Source organism: Penicillium cosmopolitanum (genome assembly GCF_028827165.1).
Source record: "Penicillium cosmopolitanum strain IBT 29677 chromosome Unknown utg000013l:1.0-859999.0:1.0-860633.0, whole genome shotgun sequence".
NCBI lineage: Eukaryota > Fungi > Ascomycota > Eurotiomycetes > Eurotiales > Aspergillaceae > Penicillium > Penicillium cosmopolitanum.
Genome location: NW_026622683.1, coordinates 304048 through 323540, shown reverse-complemented (window position 1 = coordinate 323540; position 19493 = coordinate 304048). Strand labels below are relative to the sequence as shown.

Here is a 19493-nt window from a genome sequence, read left to right as displayed (position 1 = left end):
CCGAATCTTTATAGGCAAATGGTACAGTGAATGAAGCCTTAGCACAGCGATTATTTTACAGCTAAGATAGTACAGATGCAATAACTGGCACTCCAAAATACGGCGGGCGTGGCTCATTATATGAAACATGTTATTCTGTCATCCAGATTCTTCAACGATATCATTAAATATGCCTTCCGCGCAAACATTGTCATGGTCGTTGCCATTTATCACCGAAACCTCTCACATTGGCAAGCAACTCATCACTAAACAATAGCGATTATACGGATGGAGTGGCATTCTCTTCAACACGAAGAAATCTTAGTGCTTAGCGGCCTCTGCAAATATGTGAGTATTGAAATGCGGTAATAATAAGACGTAAGACCTCAATTACCTTTGTGAGCATCAGCTTTGGCGTCGTGCTTCTCCTCTTTGGTCTTATCCTTCAGAGCGTCCTTTGCGGCACTAGCACGGCTGCCAATGCCTACATCAGAGTCCTTCGCGACATTCTTGTTGGCCTCCTTGGAAGTCTCATGACCAGTGCCCTTGACGGACTCTGAGACATAGTTGGCCGCGTTCTATCATAGAGTTAGCCTACCATTCTCATGGCATTTGTATCCCTATCAGGGTAGGCATTTGCGAACCTTGGCAGTCTCCATTATGATTATGTGTGATCGTGGCTTTGAATTAAATTGGAGGTGTAGATGTAGTTCTGATGTTGTTGAGGAGCATTGTTGACCTGGATGGAATCTTCAATTTATATTATTTGGCCCTATAGGCACCGGAGATCTTCGTCACAATTCAGTCATAGAAGGTACGGCTGCGTTGTGGTCAGCCTCATACATCATAAATCAACCATCACCAACCGGCTGTTTCTGCATTAGTTGTGTGACAGGCACGTGTCGTTATCGGCAGAAGCTATGATCGGGTCTATGCCAAGCCATTACCGGTAATTACCCGTTTTGGGAGGATTTCATTCAAGGTGTTGGTACACCTTGGCCAACAAAGGTTCAAAACAAGGAAGGACCACAACGAAGGGAATCACATGTCTGTTGCATTCTATGCCTTAGAATCTCGGCACCGAGGGAATTAAGTGTATCTAATGTAAGCCATCAGGTAAATACAAACTTCTTTTAAGGATGAAATATTTTTAGTTTAGCACTACGTGTTGCAAGAGATCCGAAGCCGCACAATCCAAAGCAGATACGTAGCCCTAGACTTTATGCGCTAAACTAGACAGTAAAACCTTGGGCGAAAGTAATCTATTTTGATTTGTAAATAGAGAACAGCTTTCATAGACCCCAAGAAAACTATCGGGTTTGTTTCGATCCTTGGGGGTATAGGTGAAATAATGGCAGCATAAAACATCTGCCTCCCAAGACCGTCTCGAGACGGCACTGGGGAAACACGTGGGAATAAAGTATCATTAATTGGTCATCATTATTCTGAATATGAATCACCTCGCAACTTTTCTTTCCATTTGACAAAGGCAATTTGATTCAGCTTCGGGCGAGACGTTAGATCCTGTATCCGCCTGCAGTTGACGTCATGCCCTGCGCACGGCAACCATGTGTTTTCTGTTGGAAAATTGATGGCACAACCTGTCTGATGGTCCAGAATAACGTCACTCTCTTATAGCTAATGGTAGCTATAGCTTGAGGTGTGAGCTAAGCTGGTTTAATACTAAAAATTTCGTCGGGCTCACCTCCTGCTACCTTAATTCACGGCTGACCTCCCTAGGGCCCTTCAACTTGATCGTCATTCGCTCATTTTCCCTCTGCTCACCATGAATCCAATACTGTCTCTTTTCTCGATACTATATTTCACCAGTCAAAATTTCTTCGCGTGGATCTTTGGACCCTCGCGCTCCCCGTCGAGATCCTTCAACAAGGGCCTACCTAAAAGGAAAATCGCCATTATCGGTGCCGGCCTGACCGGTGTATCATCAGCGGCACATTGTATTGGCCATGGCTTTGAGGTGCAAATATTTGAGGCACGCGGGAAAGAGAAAGGACTAGGAGGTATATGGAGTGTACGTGCAATTATCAACAAAATTAGTCGACTTACCACTCACAATTACAGCGCGTCAACTCGACATCGGCATTGCAGATCCACAGCATCATGTATCGCTTTCACCCAACCGTGCAATATAAACACGCATATCCCACTCAACACGAAATTCGCGACCAAATTGTCGATCTGTGGAAACGTTACGACCTGGAAGAGCGCACAGAATTCGGAACGCCGGTTACCTCTGTTAAAAAGGCAAAGTCGTCGGGCAAGTGGGTCATTAACAATCACCCCGAGAAATATGGAAGCTTTGACGGCGTTATTGCAGCCGTCGGAGTTTGCGGAGATCCCAAAATGCCCACTTTACCAGACCAAGATCAATTCGATGGTACCATCTGCCACTCATCAAATCTCGACGGGAAGGACATCAAAGGCAAAAAGGCTCTTATCATCGGAGGCGGCGCAAGTGCCATTGAAGCACTGGAGTTTGCAGTTGCGTCTGGAGCCTCCGAAATCGACGTCCTTTCTAGGTCAGACAAATGGATCATTCCACGCAATATTCTGGTACAGTCCTTGCTGGCTATGAACATCTGGGGCGAAGAGATATCTCTTTCATGGTTACCAGAGTGGTTGCTTCGCAAATTCTTCTATCGGGATTTAGAAGACATTGCTCCTGAAAGTGGTCTATTTACGACCACCCCAATGGCAAACTCAGATCTATTTAACCTCATCCGAGAGGGCAAGGCCCGTTGGTTACGTGGTGATATTGATAGTGTCAAAAAGTCTGGCATCCTCTTCAATCATCGATCGGGAGATACCCCTAAAGGTGGCCCTGGCTACGAGAAGCTTGTCGAAGGTGATATTATCATCATGGCGACTGGTTTTAAACGACCGACACTCTCATTCCTCCCCAGGATTCATTCGAAGATAATTACTCTCCCCGGATTGGTATCTTCAAGTGTTTCCACCAAAGCACCTGAGCATCTGCGCCAATAACAGTACCTACGTAAACGCCATCGGAACGGTCGGAAACATTCATATTGGCATTTATACGCGCTTTTTGCTTATGTTTCTGACGGATCCGCTCACAAACCCGACAGAAGAACGCATGAAAACCTGGATTGATTTTACCCGCTGGATGAAGCAGGGAGCGCCACCTAGAGCATTCGATTTCTTTACATACACGGAGTTGATATACTGGTTTGTGTTTCTCGTCTTGGTCAATCCCTTCCGTTGGAAATGGGCGCTTTTTATTCTTTTTGGTGTCGGGCAAACGCTTCCGTTGGAGATCGTTAGGGAAGAAAGTGCTTTCCGAGAAAGGTTGCAGAACCAGCGCGATAATTAAGGTGATGTTGGTGGAATGGAAAAATGGAGCAATCAGTTCATTATGATTATTGAATAAACAAAAAGTCTCTTATTATCTGTGTAACGAACTGATGTTGCCTGAGTTATGTGCCTAATTACGTGACCTACAACCACCTATTCTATTTTTACCATAATAATCATGAAAACTTCTCTCTTTTCTTTGTTTCCTTGCCTTTACTACCCCACAAAAGGCAGCATCTAATATATTCATTTTTATTTCAAAGACGTGTTCACCTTGATGACTGAGATATTGGTGGGTTCGTACGATTACTGGTGGTCGCCGAACAGCAGAATCCATGGATGAGCGAAGGAAGGACCTAGAGTACAGGTGATATCTTTCGTTTCAAGCATGTTGAGCTGACGCCATTCTAGCATTACTTTGCTAAAATAGATGAAACTATAAGAACATCTTGCGGCAAGCCAGCTAGCCGAAGTATAGCAGATCGACCAAGCTGCCCACAGCCTGGCCATGTTGTCACATGTAAACCTCGGAAGAGATGAGAATGAGCTCAGCTGTAAGTGAATACCCCACTGCTTTGAAAACCGTTTCTTTTTCCCATTCTTTGCCCCATCTACCAATCCCTCCCATAACCTCCCATGCACGTAACGCACGACAGCAATTTTCTACAACAACAAATCCAGCTGCGGCTATGCCAGCACGAACTACAGCGCTAATTGTTATGATTCCTCACGTCTTTAAGCCTACAAATTGTGCCATATGATACCAGTATGTCTCTTTGCAAGTGATAGAATTCTCCTCTTTTAATATACAGACGATATATTCAAGGGCAACCGCCCACGGCAGTAGAGCAAGATAAATCGATGCCGCCTCCTCAATCCATCATCGAGTATTCATAGACTACTCTTTAATTTCCCATTTATGAAAGATGTCTGCACATATCAGAACCATACAACTTCACTGACTTCATGTCTTGGACATACCGGGAATTTCTGGCATCCAGCTCGCTCGAGCCTTACAAAAGAACTCACCCTTGGGTGGTAATGCTTCAGGATCATCGAAAGAACCGGCCGCGATGTATCGAAATTTCTCTTTGGCCATCTCCTGCGAGGAACCAAAGATTCCAGTAGCTTGTTAGATTGACAGGTTATGCTGCTTTGCCGTGCTATTACCACATACCCCATACTCCAGAATAAAACTACCACATGTATCGCAGAATTCGCGGTAGATGGTCACACCAGAGCCATTATCAGCGGCGTGCTGCTTCGGGATTCCCTTCGTATACTGAAAACTGTCCTTGGGGACCTTGGTTGTTAGTCCGTAGTTAGTTCCGAATGCTTTCTGTTTGCTTGTCAGTATTGAGATCTGAGTACAGGTCTGGAGTTCGATTTACTTTGCAGTTGCGGCAGTGGCAGAGCGAGGTCCGCGCATCTTCAGGAGACGCCAGGGACAGTTTGTATTCAAGCTTGCGACAGACGCAGGATCCTGTAAAGGATGGCATGATTTCAATAATACAAAACAATACTTCTAAGAAGGATGGTCAATGGTTGTCATTAAATCAATCGGTAGAGTCGCATTGTGACGTCACCGTATAGGAAAGTCAATGCTGGTTGACCGGGTTGGTTGCGTTCTTCACTGCTCCCATTTCCCCAAACAAGTTTTGGTTTCCAACCTACTGTTGTAAAAATACAGAGCCTTTCCTTCTTATCATTTTTGAGCCATATTCTTTTCAAACAGGCGAAACTGGCTTGGTGATATCTTCATGGACACTATGAATCTATTTAAGTTTACTCGAATGCAGAAGGGTGAAAAGAAAGCTCTCTTACAAAGCAGCCATCGGGTACGAGCCATACTTTCATTTCCCCCGCCCCTTCATACCAGCGGGTGGTCACATAATACTATAATGAGAACCTTAATGAAGTTTTTAAAAAGCTTCTACAATTTATCCAGCGCTAAAGCTCAATTCTCAGATAATTTAGTTAATGAAGATACTTACAATAAAAATCGCGTAGTGATACGGAATATGATCAAATCTCTTCAGCACATGGGCATGTTGTGAATTGGCACTGGATAACTTGAAAAGACTTTCTTTCCTCTTGTGCAACTGTGGATGCCAACGGGTTGTGGATAGAAACGCTGGTGACATAGTAGGATATTTTAATATGGCGAGCAGTACATTCAACAGTGGACGGGAGAGGTCATCGAATTGGTATAAGCTGGATGCCAATGTTCAAACATTTTTAGAGACCAGGGCCCGCCGTCTCCTATTTTCAGATAAACATATCAAAGGCGTTACTGTCCGGAATCCAGCAGGAGAGGAAGGGTATTTATTGGCAATAGCTAAGGTAGCCTTGTCAGCTGGATGCCATAGATCCCCAGCATTGTTGCCAAGAAGGTGCGTTACTCCCGGCTCACTGATTATAAGTGTGGAGGCTAATGTTTAGCCTCTAGAGCTTTTATTAGCCCATGGGATACTTCCAGTTGCAGACTTGCCGATCGGCAAAGATTTCTCCAATCATATTGCTTTTCAATCATTCTAATAGCTAGAGCGTAACGGCCTCTCTTTTAGTGATATGCCTCTCAAATTTGACGGAGTTTACTGGTTGGCGGGATGTGACTGGTTAGGATTTATTCCCTTCAACGCTATCTCCGTCTGTGAAGTCCCTCGCGCTGGAGACCTTGAGTCCTAAAGCCTTCTTATCATACTCACAGACCGCCATCGTAGCACCCCAATAGGCCGGTGATGCAGCGCGCCATTGGTGCGTCTCGAAGTGCAAGTCCAGGCTTTTGAACGCATTTGGGAAATGGTCGCGTCGCGAGGCAGAAGCTTACCGTACCATCTTCCAGTATCTGCCTCGCATTAGTGTTATTGACCAAAATGAGCGGCTCGCCCATCGATGACGTTCTAGAGTTCTAATTGCGTGAGCCGCGTGGCGTGGCGCCAGGCAAACCCTGGGATGGCCCTGACAAACCTTAGATAATCCGACTCGATAATCGGATAAGCAAAACCTAACGAGATGTTGACCGTTTTGCCCTTGTGACCCTTCTATTTCCTATTTTAATCTAATGACGTCTTGACTAATCGCCCATTTGTTCAATAATAAAAGGCAGTTTGTCGCATTTGTCTATGCAGTTGAGAAATCGCAGAACCCCCTTCTGATATTGACTTATCTCAATCTTTTCCATAATCCAAAGCGAGCAGTTCTGTTACGTTTGCCAATGTCCGATAACAATCGCAAGGTCCTTATAACCGGCTGCTCTGACGGCGGTTTGGGTGCTGCCCTCGCGATAGCCTTCCATGAAAACGGGCTGGAGGTATATGCGACGGCACGAGATGTCTCCAAAATGACAGAAATGGCATCTCGAGGCATCAAGACACTTTGCCTGGACGTACTTTCGGAAAGTTCGATTACTAGTTGTGTCAGACAAGTGCCCGAACTTGACATTCTAGTCAATAACGCTGGCGGTGGTTACAATATGCCAGTAGCGGATATTTCGATACCAGCGGCCAAAAAGCTATTTGACCTGAATGTGTGGTCATGTCTTGCAGTCACACAGGCATTTCTACCGCTGTTGCTAAAGTCTAAGGGGATGATTGTTAATCACACATCCGTCGCCTCTTTATGTACCGTTCCATTTCAAGCTACATATAACGCTTCGAAGGCTGCGATGGCAATCTTTTCCGATACGCAGCGGCTAGAGCTCAAGCCGTTTGGTATCAGAGTCGTGGACCTCAAAACCGGGTTTGTCCAATCAAATTTCCAGAAGAATCAACGAAAGGATGAAGGGGGCTTTTTGCCCGCTGGGTCAATTTATGAAAAGGCAAAAGGGGCTGTGGAGAGAGCGACTCGAGGTGAGCTGTTTGAGGATTCTGGTATGCCGTCACAAAAATGGGCAAGCTTGGTTGTGACAGACCTTTTAAGAAGTCAACCTCCACCGAATATTTGGAAGGGAACTAAGGCTTGGCTAGTGCGAATTGGAAGTGTTTTGCCATTCGGAGTGTTGGACAATACGGTCAAAAAAATGACAGGGCTGGATGATGTCGAAAGAATACTACAAATGTGACGTGGGACAACCGCAAAATTGATTAATATTTTTGGTAAATCATTTCCCCGGCAACAATGATGTAAAGCGCAAGCCCTGCAGAGCCCGTAAAAACCTCGCGTAGGGGAGAAGAGCTGTTAGCTAAAAAGGAAGAAACTGTAGAATGTCAAGGGTGATGGAGCGCAGTGAAACGGGGTTTCCTGGGTGATACTTGCCTCGAGTATTCGGGCCTTCGAGCTTGTCTGCAACCGTACCGTTACGTGTGACGCTTTACACGGACTGAGGCTCAATTTAGGTTTTATAGTAGATTGCTAGTACTGCCTCTCTCCAGTTACTGACGACGTTACTGCTAGTATTCAACACTAGGCTTATTTGCTTTTATGGTGGCAAGAGATTCAAGAATCGACATAAATAGTGATCTCCTCCAGTAAATAGACAAGCCGAAGAATAAAATCAAAGAAGGCTTCAATATAATAGCAAAAGTGGCAAGAAAATGTAATGATTCGCAGGCTAGTCACGCAGAGATTCAATGACTAAGAACTTGGTAAAAGGAACGCTTAAGCTGGCGTCGAATGCAACCATTTCCGGCGCCCATTTTACCGTTACTTAGCGTTAGGGTGTAGTATATTGATCTGGAATGACCTCGGAAGTGTCCATATAAACAGCGCCTGGGAGCTGCCACTAGTAGCTGTAAGATACCAGCTGTCCTGGAGTGATGGACCTTCTAGTAGAACCAGATAAAACTAATATAATACTAAAATAATATAATATAACACAACAAGATATAATACTGTTAGAATTAATTCAACGCGGCCACAACCAGGCCACAGGGTATAACATAGCCCATACAATTACCATCACCATCACCACCCACTGGCACCTAACCCAAGATAAATCTATTCCTCACCACTTTTCTCATCTCATCTCAGTTCCTTCTTCTCCCTTTGCGTTGGAACCACCTAACCTCACCTCCCAAACCTCATCTGAGCCCCAGCATAATGCCACAAACCCCTCATAAACCCCTGATACTCAACCGAGTCCCCATCCCCGTTGCCCCATGACTCCGATCACCGGTACAATACATCTCCGTCAACCGTAACTGCCAAGGCGGATACCCATCTAATTTAAGGAAGGGGCCGAAAACAAGTAACAGATCTGGTTCGGGTTTGAGTAGATCGTCGCCAGCTGCACCAGTTTCGTTGGTGGGGCGAGAGCTACTGCTGCCACCATTTCGCAACGGATGCGCCGTGATTTCCGTAATCTCCGCATCAACGAGTTCAGGGGTAATATCCTCTGGCGAGAGTTTTCCGTTCTGAGACATTTCTGCGAGGGTTTTTGTTAGGTCGACGATTGTTTCGCGGCCGTCTGTTGAGGAGAGGAGGAGGAGGAGCGATTGAGTCTGTGGCCGCAGTGCTGGGATTGGGACTCCCGTGCACGGCGTGGTGTGGTGCGTAGAGTTGGAGGGAGGGTTGTTGCGATACGCCGTGGTAAGAGGCGAGTTTTGTGGAGATTATTTGGTGGAGGGCTGGGATGCAGGATTTTAGGACGCCTGTAGTAGTGGGGAGGAGAGGTCAGCGTCAGTCATTGTATTGTTCCAGCTCTTGCTCCTTCTTAACGAAGTCTCGTCTCATCTCATCTCATCTCTGGCGATGCAGCACTTAACTTACCACTCTTCTCATAAACGCTCAACTGCGCAATTCCCGCGCACGTACACCAAGCCGTAAGCTCAGCGACTTCATCCATAAGTACAGCGAGGGCGTCATCTTCCGTTCTCAAGGTGAGAATAACACTCAAATGCTGCGGCAATCGTTTAAGAGAGCGCACATCCTTCCGAATCAATTCCGGCGTGCGGTGGTGGTGATAAACGATCGCAAGAATTCGGTCAACGACGGCGTGGTAGGCTTGGATTAAGCGGACGACGATGCCGAAGATGATATGTGTAAGGGCATAGGCGAGACGGTGGACTTGTGACTTGATGAAGGTGCGGATCGGGGTTTTGCGTGGCTGTTTGCTTTTGCTTCGGCGGGATGAGCGGGCTGAGCGGGAGGTTGCGAGGTCTGCTGGGTCCGGGAGGTAGGGTTTTAAGAGGGCTTCGCGGTCGGCTGGGGTGAGGGATTCGCCTTTGTTTCTTATTTGGGCGCGGATGGTGTTGCGCGAGGTTGAGGGCATTGTGGTGGTGTGCCCGGGGGGAGGTGGTGAGGGGAGATGGGGAGATGGGGAGATGAGGAGAGGCGGTGGAAAGCGGAAGTGGTGATGCTAGTAGTAGTTATAGTAACTAGTATGCTGGTGTACTTAGTAGTAGTGGTGGTAACACCTAACTATACTGAGAGAATAGAACAAGTAGAATATTTAGAGGATACTCTGAAATATTTAGTAGCTAATTATATTCATAAATAAAAATATTGTAGACTAAAATACATATATAGACTAATGATCTAATGATGCTGCCTGCCTTGAGGCCAAGTGGCAGTACACTGAGTATGGCTGTGCTACTAACTAACTAGTAGTAGACTACAGTAAAACTGCCCCAGCAAGTTGATCAGCCTCCAGAGCCCGGGCTTTGGAAATTCTAACTATTATAGCTATTATTAATTATATAGTATCAGAGACTCGGAATTAAGAATACTAACCAGTTAACATGAATACTACACAGAAGGAAGTATATACCCGAGAATTCCACCTCATGCTAATTTCTGATGGACTTGGTATTAAAACTAAAACTGTCAGATAAATTCAAACCTTTCCATCTCGCATATCTGTTTCATAATTCCTTGTTCAAGCGAGCCGCGTGGTCAAGTTCTTCTTGTGTAATTTCCCCCTCCTTTAGAGCGTTCAGCGGAGAACGACAAAGCTGCATGGCCTTAGCCTCCAATTCCCAGAACTCAACTCTCTCGTAATCTGGCCAGAATTCATAGCGGTATCTTTCAGGTAACAGGCCTAGAAGACCCCAAATCCGATCACGGTCATCCGAGACACCCAAATGATCCATACGTGCAAGCTTCATAGCCAGGTTAAATGGCATTACTTTCTGACCCTGTTGCGTTCTAGCCAAAATTTCCTCGGCTGCAACGAAATGCTGCGTACGCCAGGCAATATGATAGGCCGAGTTATCAACAGGTGGCTGTCCATTTGTCACCCAAAGACTGTAGATCTGCCGAAATGCTGCCAAAGCCGTGGCATAAGGGAGACCGAATCGACCGCACTGGATAATGGCTTGGTCTGCACCAAGTGTGACTTCTTGAATCACCCACAGTCGTTCAAACCATGATCTAGCAATGAACTTATCCGTAATTTCCAAACATTCATTGCGAAATTCCTCGGAAAGTGTATCAAGTGGCTGGGTGCCCAACTCCCCAAGGCATGCTATAGCCCTTTCGGTCCAGTCCCCATTATCAAGGCCTACCCATGCACAAACACGCCAAGCGTAGGTATAAATGTCGGCCATATGAATGACCTGGGCCGACTTTTCATCTTCGTTCTCCTGATTGATGCATATTGTGTCAATCCAGAAAACATCATGGCCGTCTTGCCCAAGTTGAAGGATGGCCGCGATTATGTTACGGTTCAATTCAACCCGCCAACCATTAATTTGGACAGGGTCCTTTATATCGGAAGCGTCACGCCAGCTGTGAGACAAAGCCCAATACTGGGCACGATTCTGGTCGTGATTCTCAATATTCGGTCGAGTCACAGGAATAAGTCTCCCGAGCAACTGTCCAGAATGGGGCTCTGGCCAGACTTCGAGTAGTCGAAAATGACGGTCTGGATCGAAATCATGGTCATAGATCTCTTTTGGAATGATGTCTGGATTTATTCTTCTGTTTCGAGGCATTTTGTCGTGTCGTAAAATCGAATGAAAAATATGAGTGAGGATGAACTTCAAGTCTTCTTTGGTTCTATTATTTGCCTTTTCTCTGGAGGGGTTCTCACCTTATTTATATCTTTGGCCGTGAAAATTCCCGCAAGTCTCACTCTACTCTAGGTGCGAACTTACCAGGGGATGATTCATTGCTTTTTGCAACTTTTGGACCCCAAGTCCTCACCCAGAGGCTTCCAATAGAGTTTCCTTTGTAAATAGGTTGCCTGGTGCCTCCAGAGCTGCATTGCTACTCAAAATCACCAACTTTTAGCCAACCACACCATAGCATCTGACATTTCATACGGGCAATGTCCATTTATCTTACGTTCAATACCGGCATTGACGCGCCCAACGGACTGGTCCTAATGAGGCCACCAATCTCAGCTCCAACACACCAAGCCCAAGCTCTCATAAGCAAAGGCGGCCGAAAGTTGTGTTACCTCTAAGATAGAGTAATACTGTTCACTGCCAATAAGGTAAAGATGTAAAGATGCGGGCAAGGGTGGTCAGGGGGTTACAGCTTTACAGCTGAATTCGATGCTTCTTGGTTCATTCGCAAGGCCGCCCGTGATTCGCTATCGCCCTCAACTTCCTTTTCCGGAGCTTGCAGCTGCACGAAGTGTTATATTTTGATCCTATAATGCATAGTTTATCCGAGTAGGATTTCGTCATTCTCAAGAGCCGTACTGCATGCCAGTGAGACATGGGTTACACAATGACTTTCAGATATCAGCAGAATACATCGTATTCACATCAAGGATAGACCTCGGCATGACCCTCACTTGGGTCCAAGTCCTGGAACCTGGACCCTACCCTGAGGGTCACCCGCAGCGACCCTGAAAGTGCCCTCTACTTCCTCCCATTGATCTCGCATCGAGAAAAAAAAAGATGAGCGATTCTCTCTATATCACGTAGATCTCTCTCAGTAATACCCTCTGGGTGCTGAGCAGATCAAAGAGCTTTATGCATATTTTCAATAGCTTCAACACTCGAGGGAATATCCAGCGGTGGTCCAAATAGATATTTGTCCTGGTCATCCTCGGTATCCTGATCCCCATTGGCATCACCTCTGTTTTCTTTGAATGGCGCAGCATGCTGTGAATATTTGAACTAAGCAACACATTGCTATATTATTGCCCCGGATCAGATAGAAATACATCTTGATTGTGGATGCCATCCAAAATGACAAGGATCCAGTCAATCCGACAAAAATTGGAAACCGCCTAACGAATGCTAAGTAGACGGTCCCGCAAAAGAATGCTACTTCTATGCTGCAAGGAGCCCGGGGATTATCAACCAACGCTTATATCAAGACGGTTCGGAAAATCTCAATCAAAAGGCGTGCTCCGTGCTCCACAGCACCAGCTTGCTAGTTATTTCTTCTGGGGAGCAGCAAGATCTCGAATAGTAAAAGCCTAATCCGCATTCTCTCTTGCGGCCTGAAAGTCACCCCCATTATTGCTGGATGTACATAGGTAGGTATGATCACCAGAACCAGCCATCCACTAACCGCCCTCGTGCCTCTATCACGGTTCAAAGGAATTAACTAGATCAATGAAACCCTAGATAGTAGAGCTTGATCCCGGGAAGGACGTATACATCCCCTCGTGCCGCCTCGCCATACGAAACCCATGTTGCCCAGCCATAACGGTACTCATGAGATTTTCAATGGCACCAATCTCCGGACTCGCAGGGAGGAGATGGTCACGAGCTACATGTAGGGGCATGATGAAACATAGGACTCCGTAGACGCCCGTGTCACTGCCTATAGATTGCTGTGCCAGGCATATAATTTCGCTTGCCAGAGAGTGTCTGCGCTGCGCTCGTGTGAGTGCGGTTGATAATCTGTCCATCCCGACCGACACTCTTGACGACGGAGGCGATGGTGGTAGCCATGGGACCTCAAGCAGGTAACACAGTTCTTCTATGAGAAGAAGGGCCATGTGGTGGAAGGCGATTGCGGAGGCATCTTGGGCGACAGATCTTAGGGGAAAGTTGTTCAAGTTACTTGCACTATTCCAGAACAAAGTGGTGTCTTGCCACTGTCGAAGTGCCGTCAAAGTTTGTTTTAGATTCATTTCCAAGACTGACCGGTTCCATCTGTTCGGAAGTTTGCCATCTTTTAGACAATCCAGGCCATGTAAGAGACCGGGGATGTCAACTGCGATATTGAGCAAAGTGTCAAATATATTGCGTGATTCATCTTCGGTCAGTTCTATAGCTTTCCTCCAACGTCCCTCGGCCAGGAAGCACGGCTGATGAAGCGTTCCAGCGCTCACAATCTAGTCGTGTTACTACTCTTGTTCAAGGAATATCCATGGATATAGGCACTGTCGAGTTGATTAATATACTTACTATTGTATAGCGGAAGGCCAGCAAGATATCTCTGTTCCTTCCATTTCGATAATGCTCCGGCCCATTTATCTCAATCTACGATGAAGATTAGCCAAACTAACAGCAGCAGCAACTGTACTCTATCAAAGGCCTTTTACCAGACGAGAGATACCCTTGTAATGCTCGATCCAGGACCTTGGTTCTGTAACGACAATATTTTCGTAGAGACAAAGGCACATTATGCTCATCAAAATGTCCGATCCAGTTGTGAGACCTTGGTCGATGGCTTTCTGAACGGCCCTCAGAGCATAGGAATATGTCTTCATGGTTTCCCCAGAGAAGCTTCCACGAGGACCCAGAGCTGTCGTGGAGTAATAGCTCACAGTAAGCGCCTTCATACATTTGTGCTGCATGGAGCCAACTGGTAATGCTCTATCCAGAAATGCACACAGAAGGCTAGGAATTCCTGACCCTTGGAAATGGGTTCTGTTGCCGACAAGCCGAAGGAGGAAATACTCACAGGAGACTAAAATCGGGTCGGGAGCTAAGGTAGATATCGAAACTGGCATTGCCCGTCGAGTAGCAGAGGCCCGAGTACTGCTTTCGCCCAACTCTTTGCCCTTGGGAAGAGCGCTCTTCCACACTGGCTGAAAGGGAACAATCACGAGGGATGAAATGTACCCTTGACAAGTGTAGCCTAGCTTCTTACACGTTGCGCAGAATGGCTCCTGCCGATCTGGAGAGCTGTTACTCACGATGTGATGTGATACGAACCTGCGGGGCTGTCGACGATGGGGGAGGCGAGGGGGGGTCTTGCATGAACCATGGAATAAAGTTATGTAGTAGATGAAGGAATCGGTCTACATACCACATTTTACCTTGCGGTCCCGACACGTTTCGCACTTTATTGTTCGGCGGCCGCCCGTTAGTCTGCGTGGCGCTAGCTCCATGGCGTCACACGTTGTCCACGGAGAAGGTGACTCTGCTTCGATGATTCAGATAGTTGCCTGTCTGGGCGTATTGGACGCTGGACGCTAGACGCTGAACAGATATGTTGGGATAGTATGATCTGGCGTTGAGAGGGGCGGTCGATGTCTTGAACTTGCCGGCGTTGGGGGAGTCGACTCTGATCATGTCCCCCCAGCGGTCGCGGGGCCGACAAGCTGAGAAGGCTGATCAATTTGAGCGATGGATGTGTTCCCAATGTTTCTTTGCTTTTTTCTGATCGCAACCAATAGTCTTAAGCCATCGCCCTCGAATGCCTATTGCGGCAATTCCGCTTCAGCTCCTTACCCTGGTGGGATATCACAAATGGACTAAGATGGCTTCCTCCACCTCGAGGGAGGGTCGATGGGTGATCCGACGCATGCTTTGGATCAATAAGGATGTGGAAGCGGAGCAAGTGCTGATTGAGTCGTCGGATCTGTTAGCGGACATGGGAAATGACAATCAATTTCTGCTTCCCGCAGTCGATAATCCAGCAAGATCTCCTACATTTGCTCATCTGTTACTGGAAGAAAACCGGTAAATATGTTCTGGCGCAAGATGGGAATGGTTTATAGTTGAATGTCACTTAACTCGTGAAGCTTATACGTGATATAGGCATGCCCATAAGTAGGGTAACTTAGTAGTATACTACTAGTACTAGTATTACTAGTATACTCTCAGAGTACTTTACACCTAGGTAACCTTTGAATTCATAATTTAGGGCATCTCAGCTACTCTGCTATATAGAATTATGATGCAACATACTACTATACTACTAGTAAGTACCAAAGATATACCAGTTTGCTTACTAATGCTGAGTAGCTCAAAGTAGAATTCTTAAAGTTCCTTTAGGCTATATTGAATGTAATCATCGGACAGAATTGTAGTAAATAGGTGATTATTAAATATAACAGTGCCTTATAGTATATATACTATATACTATATACTATATACTATATACCATATGCTATGTGCTATACTGTAGTTATAGTAGGCTACTACTAACTAACTAGTAGGTATACTACTACGCCGAGTACTGCCGCCGCAGCTTCCCCGGATTCGTTCCGCTCTCCAACTCTCCCACCTTCACTTCTCCTCCACCTCCACCACACCTCTCACCATCACCACCACCACTGCGCACCGCCACCACCTACACTAATAACCTACTACCACCACTCTACTCCCACAATTGCGCACACATCTACCTCTCTACCTCCCAGGGAACCCTGGAGCCCTGGCCCGGGCATCATGACACCCGACAATGCATCCACAATATCCACCCCCCGCTCCGTCTTCCCCATGGGACCCAGCTTCACCCTCGAAGACTTCTCAAGTCGCGACTTCATCGTAAAAGAATTCATCGAGGCCCTCTCCGACACAGCCATATCCAACCGCCGCTCAACCATCGCAGCCCCCACCACCACCACATCAACCTCCACCTCAACCTCCACCCCCAACCAACCCTTCGATCCAAAACCCCTCATCCGCACCTTCGAACACGCCCAGCGCAGACTAGGCGATCTCTCCGGCGATCTCGAGATCCGCGAAAATGAACTCTCCGCCGCCGTCCGCCGCGCAGAAGCCCAACACTCGCAGAACCTAACCACGCTAGGCCGCAAACTCCGCCAAACAATCGAGTCCTTCCAACAACTCGATACATCTCTGAATGGCACTAGCGGGTTGGACAGCGGGGCCGTGAATGCCAATGGGAATGGTCCTGGAAGCACCGCCGGCGGAGGAACAGGAAATATGGCCGTGGAAACAGGCAAAAAGCTAGAAGAACTCGATCGCCAGCGCCGCCGGGCATTGGATGCTCATTTCTTACTGGAGTGCTGGGAAGGCGTGAGTAATCGGGGTGAAATTTCATTGCTGGAGAATCTTCGACGATCGGGGACTGCTGAGGCCAAGGTTCGCAGTGCGCATATTGCGAGGCAATTGTTGCGCATTAGCCAGCGGTTGGATCCGTCGAGTTGGAGGGAGAATTCAAGTGGGAAGATTATTGGAAGTGGGACTGCCAATGGACATGGACGCGAAAACAGTAATGTCAATGGCAATGCGACCAGCTCAAATGCTTCTTCTGAAGATGTTAGTCGTGAGGGGAGTGGGAGTGGGAGTGGGAGTGGGAGTCCGCCGCGTCGCAATACGCGTGAAGTGATTGAGAAATTCTCGGAAACTCTGGAAAAGGACCTTTTGAAGCAATTTGATGATTTCTATCGAAAGGCCAATTTCGATGGGATGAAGGATTGTGCTACTGTTTTGCAGGATTTTAATGGTGGAGCTAGTGTTATTGCTCTGTTTGTGAATCAGCATCAGTTCTTTATTGATCGCAGCCGGAACGAGTTGGAGGAGGTTGGTGGTGATGAGGATTCCTGGGAGCGCGTCGCTGATCCGGATGCTGAATTGCCGGGCGTTGAGCCGAGTTTACAATCTCTTCTTGATGAGGTTAAAGTCGTCGTTCAGGAGGAGTCAGCGATTATCCGTCGTGCATTTCCTTACTACGAGCAGGTGTTGGGCAAGTTTCTTCAGCGGGTGTTTCAGCAGTCGATTCAGCAGCGATTGGAGATGGTGCTGGAGAAGGCTAGCGGGGTGTCCTCGTTGGCGTTTCTACGATGTTTGCAGAGTTCTCGGGGGTATATCAGTGCTTTGATTGATGATCTTAAAGCACACGGGTTGACTGAGCACCCTGAGGCTATTTCGTCTCAAAGTGCGCTTCTCTTGGATCAACAGCTGGAAGAACTGTTCGTTCCCTACTTCGTTGGATCATCTTATATCGAACGTGAACGACGCACGTTGGAGGAATTGTTCAACGCGGTCTTATTCAAATTTACCACCTACCAAGCTCGTCGCAAGAAGGCCGCCACAACATTCATGGCTTCCCTCTCTCGACCCGGCACCGAGCTTCTCTCCACCGCACGCGATGCATTCATCTCCCGACTCGATTCCCCCGAGGTCTCCCCGATCCAGCGACGAATGCTCCTACACGTCGCAAAGATAGGCGAGGTCCCTGAGACAGTCCGATTAACGGAGATCAAACTGACCGAGGAAGACGGACAGCCGAATCTCAGCGACGTCAAACGAATGCTGAAGTGGCTGGCTGAGGCTGTGGGCCGTGGACTAGAACTGAGCGTCAACACAGATACCCACAAAGATGTCTCGGCTATGCTGAACGTGCTTTTAATCATGATGGGCGATGGATACATCGATGTTTGCCTCGATGCAGCCCTTGAAGCAGCCACGTCGCAAGAGTCTGGCAAGAATGAGCCTGACTTTGCGTATCTTCCGTCTGTCAGAACGACTATTAGTATCACTACGTTGATGGTGATGTGTGCGAATGCAGTACTGCTTCCATTGGCTGCTGGTAGTATCACTACAAGGCGGGATATGGAGAAGCGTACGAGTCAGACGACTTCTCGTATTGAGGAGAAAATCAATACTATTCAGCAGAAGATGATTGACGGGACCCTGGCTTGGGTGGCTCGTTTACTCTCGGGCCAGAAGAAGAATGATTTCCGCCCGCGAGATACTGATAATGCGTCATGGTTGGAGATGCTACAAACGCCGGTACGTGAAGTGAAGTGATCAGTCTAGCGGCAGTCAGATCAGCCAAGTCGTCACAAATTGCCCTATCTCCCCATCTCTACGTTTGACTTGACTCAGCTTGGCTTGACTACGCTGTTTGCTCCCCCCATTGCACCCCGCTAACATTTATCCAATCCAGACCTGCGCCTCAATCTGCGCATTCCTCTCCCGCCTCCACACAATCGCCAAAACAACCCTCCCCAAAAGCGGCGCCAACATCCGCCAAGTCCTCACAGAAATCGCCATGCGCACCCGAGGCCTCTTACTAGACCATTTCAAAAAGTTCCCCGTCTCCGGTCCAGGCGGTCTAATGGTCACAAAAGATATGACTCAATACACCGACCTCCTCCGATCGTGGGACATCGATCCTGAAATTAAAGGACCCGGCGGCGCGCTGGACGTGTTGCTTGAAGTGGGCAGTTTGTTTGTTATTGGCGTTGAGGCGCTTCGTGAACGGATTCGTGGGGGTGGTGCGACGGCTGCGGGGAGTTCGCAGGCTGGTTCTGGCGTGTCTGCGTCGGGGTCGGGCTCGGGTTCGGCTTCAGGGTCGGGCTCAGCGTCTGGGTCTGGGTCTGGACAGAGACAGGAGGTTAAACTTAGTGTTATGGAGGTTAGGGCTTATGTTTCTAGGCGTGAGGATTCGAATACCCTCGCTATGCAGCAGGTTCTTAATGCGCTGTAGTTGGGGGAGGGGAGGGGAGGGGAGGGGAGGGGTGGTTAGTTAGATGGATGGATGGATAGATAGATACAATACAGATATGAATTGGAGTCTACGAGGACCATACTGGGGATGTACGAGGCGTAACTTAGTGTGTACTGTATGCATGTGTGTTCAGGACAAGGTCCGAGTCACTGGCAGGTCAGGCACCAGACACGTCAGATGTGGAGCTGAGATGACCCGGACCTCGACCTGGACCTGGCTTAACTTGACCTGGCTTGATCTGAGGGGATGGTCCTCGTAGCGAGGAAAGTTCACTAAATCCTAGTGCCAAACTAGCGCGACTCATTTCTTTTTTTGTCTTGTCATTTCTTTGTTTGATGTGGGGGTGAGGATGGCATGGGATAGCGTGGTGTGGCGCAACGGCTGGCCTCGCCTGACCTCGCACTAGACTAGGGAGGGTAGGGGTAGGGTAGGGTAGGGGTATAACTATTGATCTCTATTCGAACGAAATTGAAATTGAAATTACTCGCATCTCGGCTCCGGCTCACGGCTCGCGTGGAATGGAAGATTTTCGTTTCTTTTCTTTTCTTTTTGTTTCGGGCTGGATTGGTTTGGTTTGGGCTGGATTGTGTGCAGGTTCTAGTTTGTTCTATGGGGTGATTCTTTGGACCTGTTCGATAATTAATTAGATTGACGTACATACATGTACTACTGTA

The 19493-nt window shown here is 47.5% G+C and overlaps 8 protein-coding genes across 8 annotated transcripts; 3 read left to right on the top strand and 5 right to left on the bottom strand.

Annotated features, from left to right (window-relative positions):
* Positions 1-300: 300 nt before the first annotated feature.
* On the bottom strand, positions 301-638 carry grg1 (putative glucose repressible protein Grg1; the record flags this gene model as incomplete). The annotated part of the gene is made up of 3 exons (XM_056638738.1): positions 301-317; positions 374-557; positions 624-638. 3 exons carry the CDS (start codon positions 636-638, stop codon positions 301-303), a joined length of 216 nt encoding a protein of 71 aa, XP_056480727.1.
* Positions 639-1765: 1127 nt separating this feature from the next.
* Positions 1766-3334, top strand: N7509_014100 (flavin-containing monooxygenase; the record flags this gene model as incomplete). The annotated part of the gene is made up of 3 exons (XM_056638737.1): positions 1766-2011; positions 2062-2937; positions 2963-3334. The coding sequence occupies 3 exons, from the start codon at positions 1766-1768 to the stop codon at positions 3332-3334; spliced, it is 1494 nt and encodes a 497-aa protein (XP_056480726.1).
* An 879-nt stretch (positions 3335-4213) lies between these two features.
* On the bottom strand, positions 4214-4814 carry N7509_014099 (GFA family protein; the record flags this gene model as incomplete). The annotated part of the gene is made up of 4 exons (XM_056638736.1): positions 4214-4245; positions 4297-4417; positions 4493-4654; positions 4707-4814. 4 exons carry the CDS (start codon positions 4812-4814, stop codon positions 4214-4216), a joined length of 423 nt encoding a protein of 140 aa, XP_056480725.1.
* Positions 4815-6532: 1718 nt separating this feature from the next.
* Positions 6533-7378, top strand: N7509_014098 (Short-chain dehydrogenase/reductase SDR; the record flags this gene model as incomplete). The annotated part of the gene is made up of 1 exon (XM_056638735.1): positions 6533-7378. One exon carries the CDS (start codon positions 6533-6535, stop codon positions 7376-7378), a length of 846 nt encoding a protein of 281 aa, XP_056480724.1.
* Positions 7379-8369: 991 nt separating this feature from the next.
* On the bottom strand, positions 8370-9526 carry N7509_014097 (ditrans,polycis-polyprenyl diphosphate synthase; the record flags this gene model as incomplete). The annotated part of the gene is made up of 3 exons (XM_056638734.1): positions 8370-8722; positions 8784-8906; positions 9025-9526. 3 exons carry the CDS (start codon positions 9524-9526, stop codon positions 8370-8372), a joined length of 978 nt encoding a protein of 325 aa, XP_056480723.1.
* Positions 9527-10118: 592 nt separating this feature from the next.
* Positions 10119-11189, bottom strand: N7509_014096 (uncharacterized protein; the record flags this gene model as incomplete). Its single annotated transcript, XM_056638733.1, has 1 exon — positions 10119-11189. The coding sequence occupies one exon, from the start codon at positions 11187-11189 to the stop codon at positions 10119-10121; it is 1071 nt and encodes a 356-aa protein (XP_056480722.1).
* A 2504-nt stretch (positions 11190-13693) lies between these two features.
* On the bottom strand, positions 13694-14500 carry N7509_014095 (Zn(II)2Cys6 transcription factor domain-containing protein; the record flags this gene model as incomplete). The annotated part of the gene is made up of 2 exons (XM_056638732.1): positions 13694-14286; positions 14419-14500. 2 exons carry the CDS (start codon positions 14498-14500, stop codon positions 13694-13696), a joined length of 675 nt encoding a protein of 224 aa, XP_056480721.1.
* A 1285-nt stretch (positions 14501-15785) lies between these two features.
* Positions 15786-18798, top strand: N7509_014094 (exocyst subunit SEC10; the record flags this gene model as incomplete). The annotated part of the gene is made up of 2 exons (XM_056638731.1): positions 15786-18098; positions 18256-18798. 2 exons carry the CDS (start codon positions 15786-15788, stop codon positions 18796-18798), a joined length of 2856 nt encoding a protein of 951 aa, XP_056480720.1.
* Positions 18799-19493: the final 695 nt, after the last annotated feature.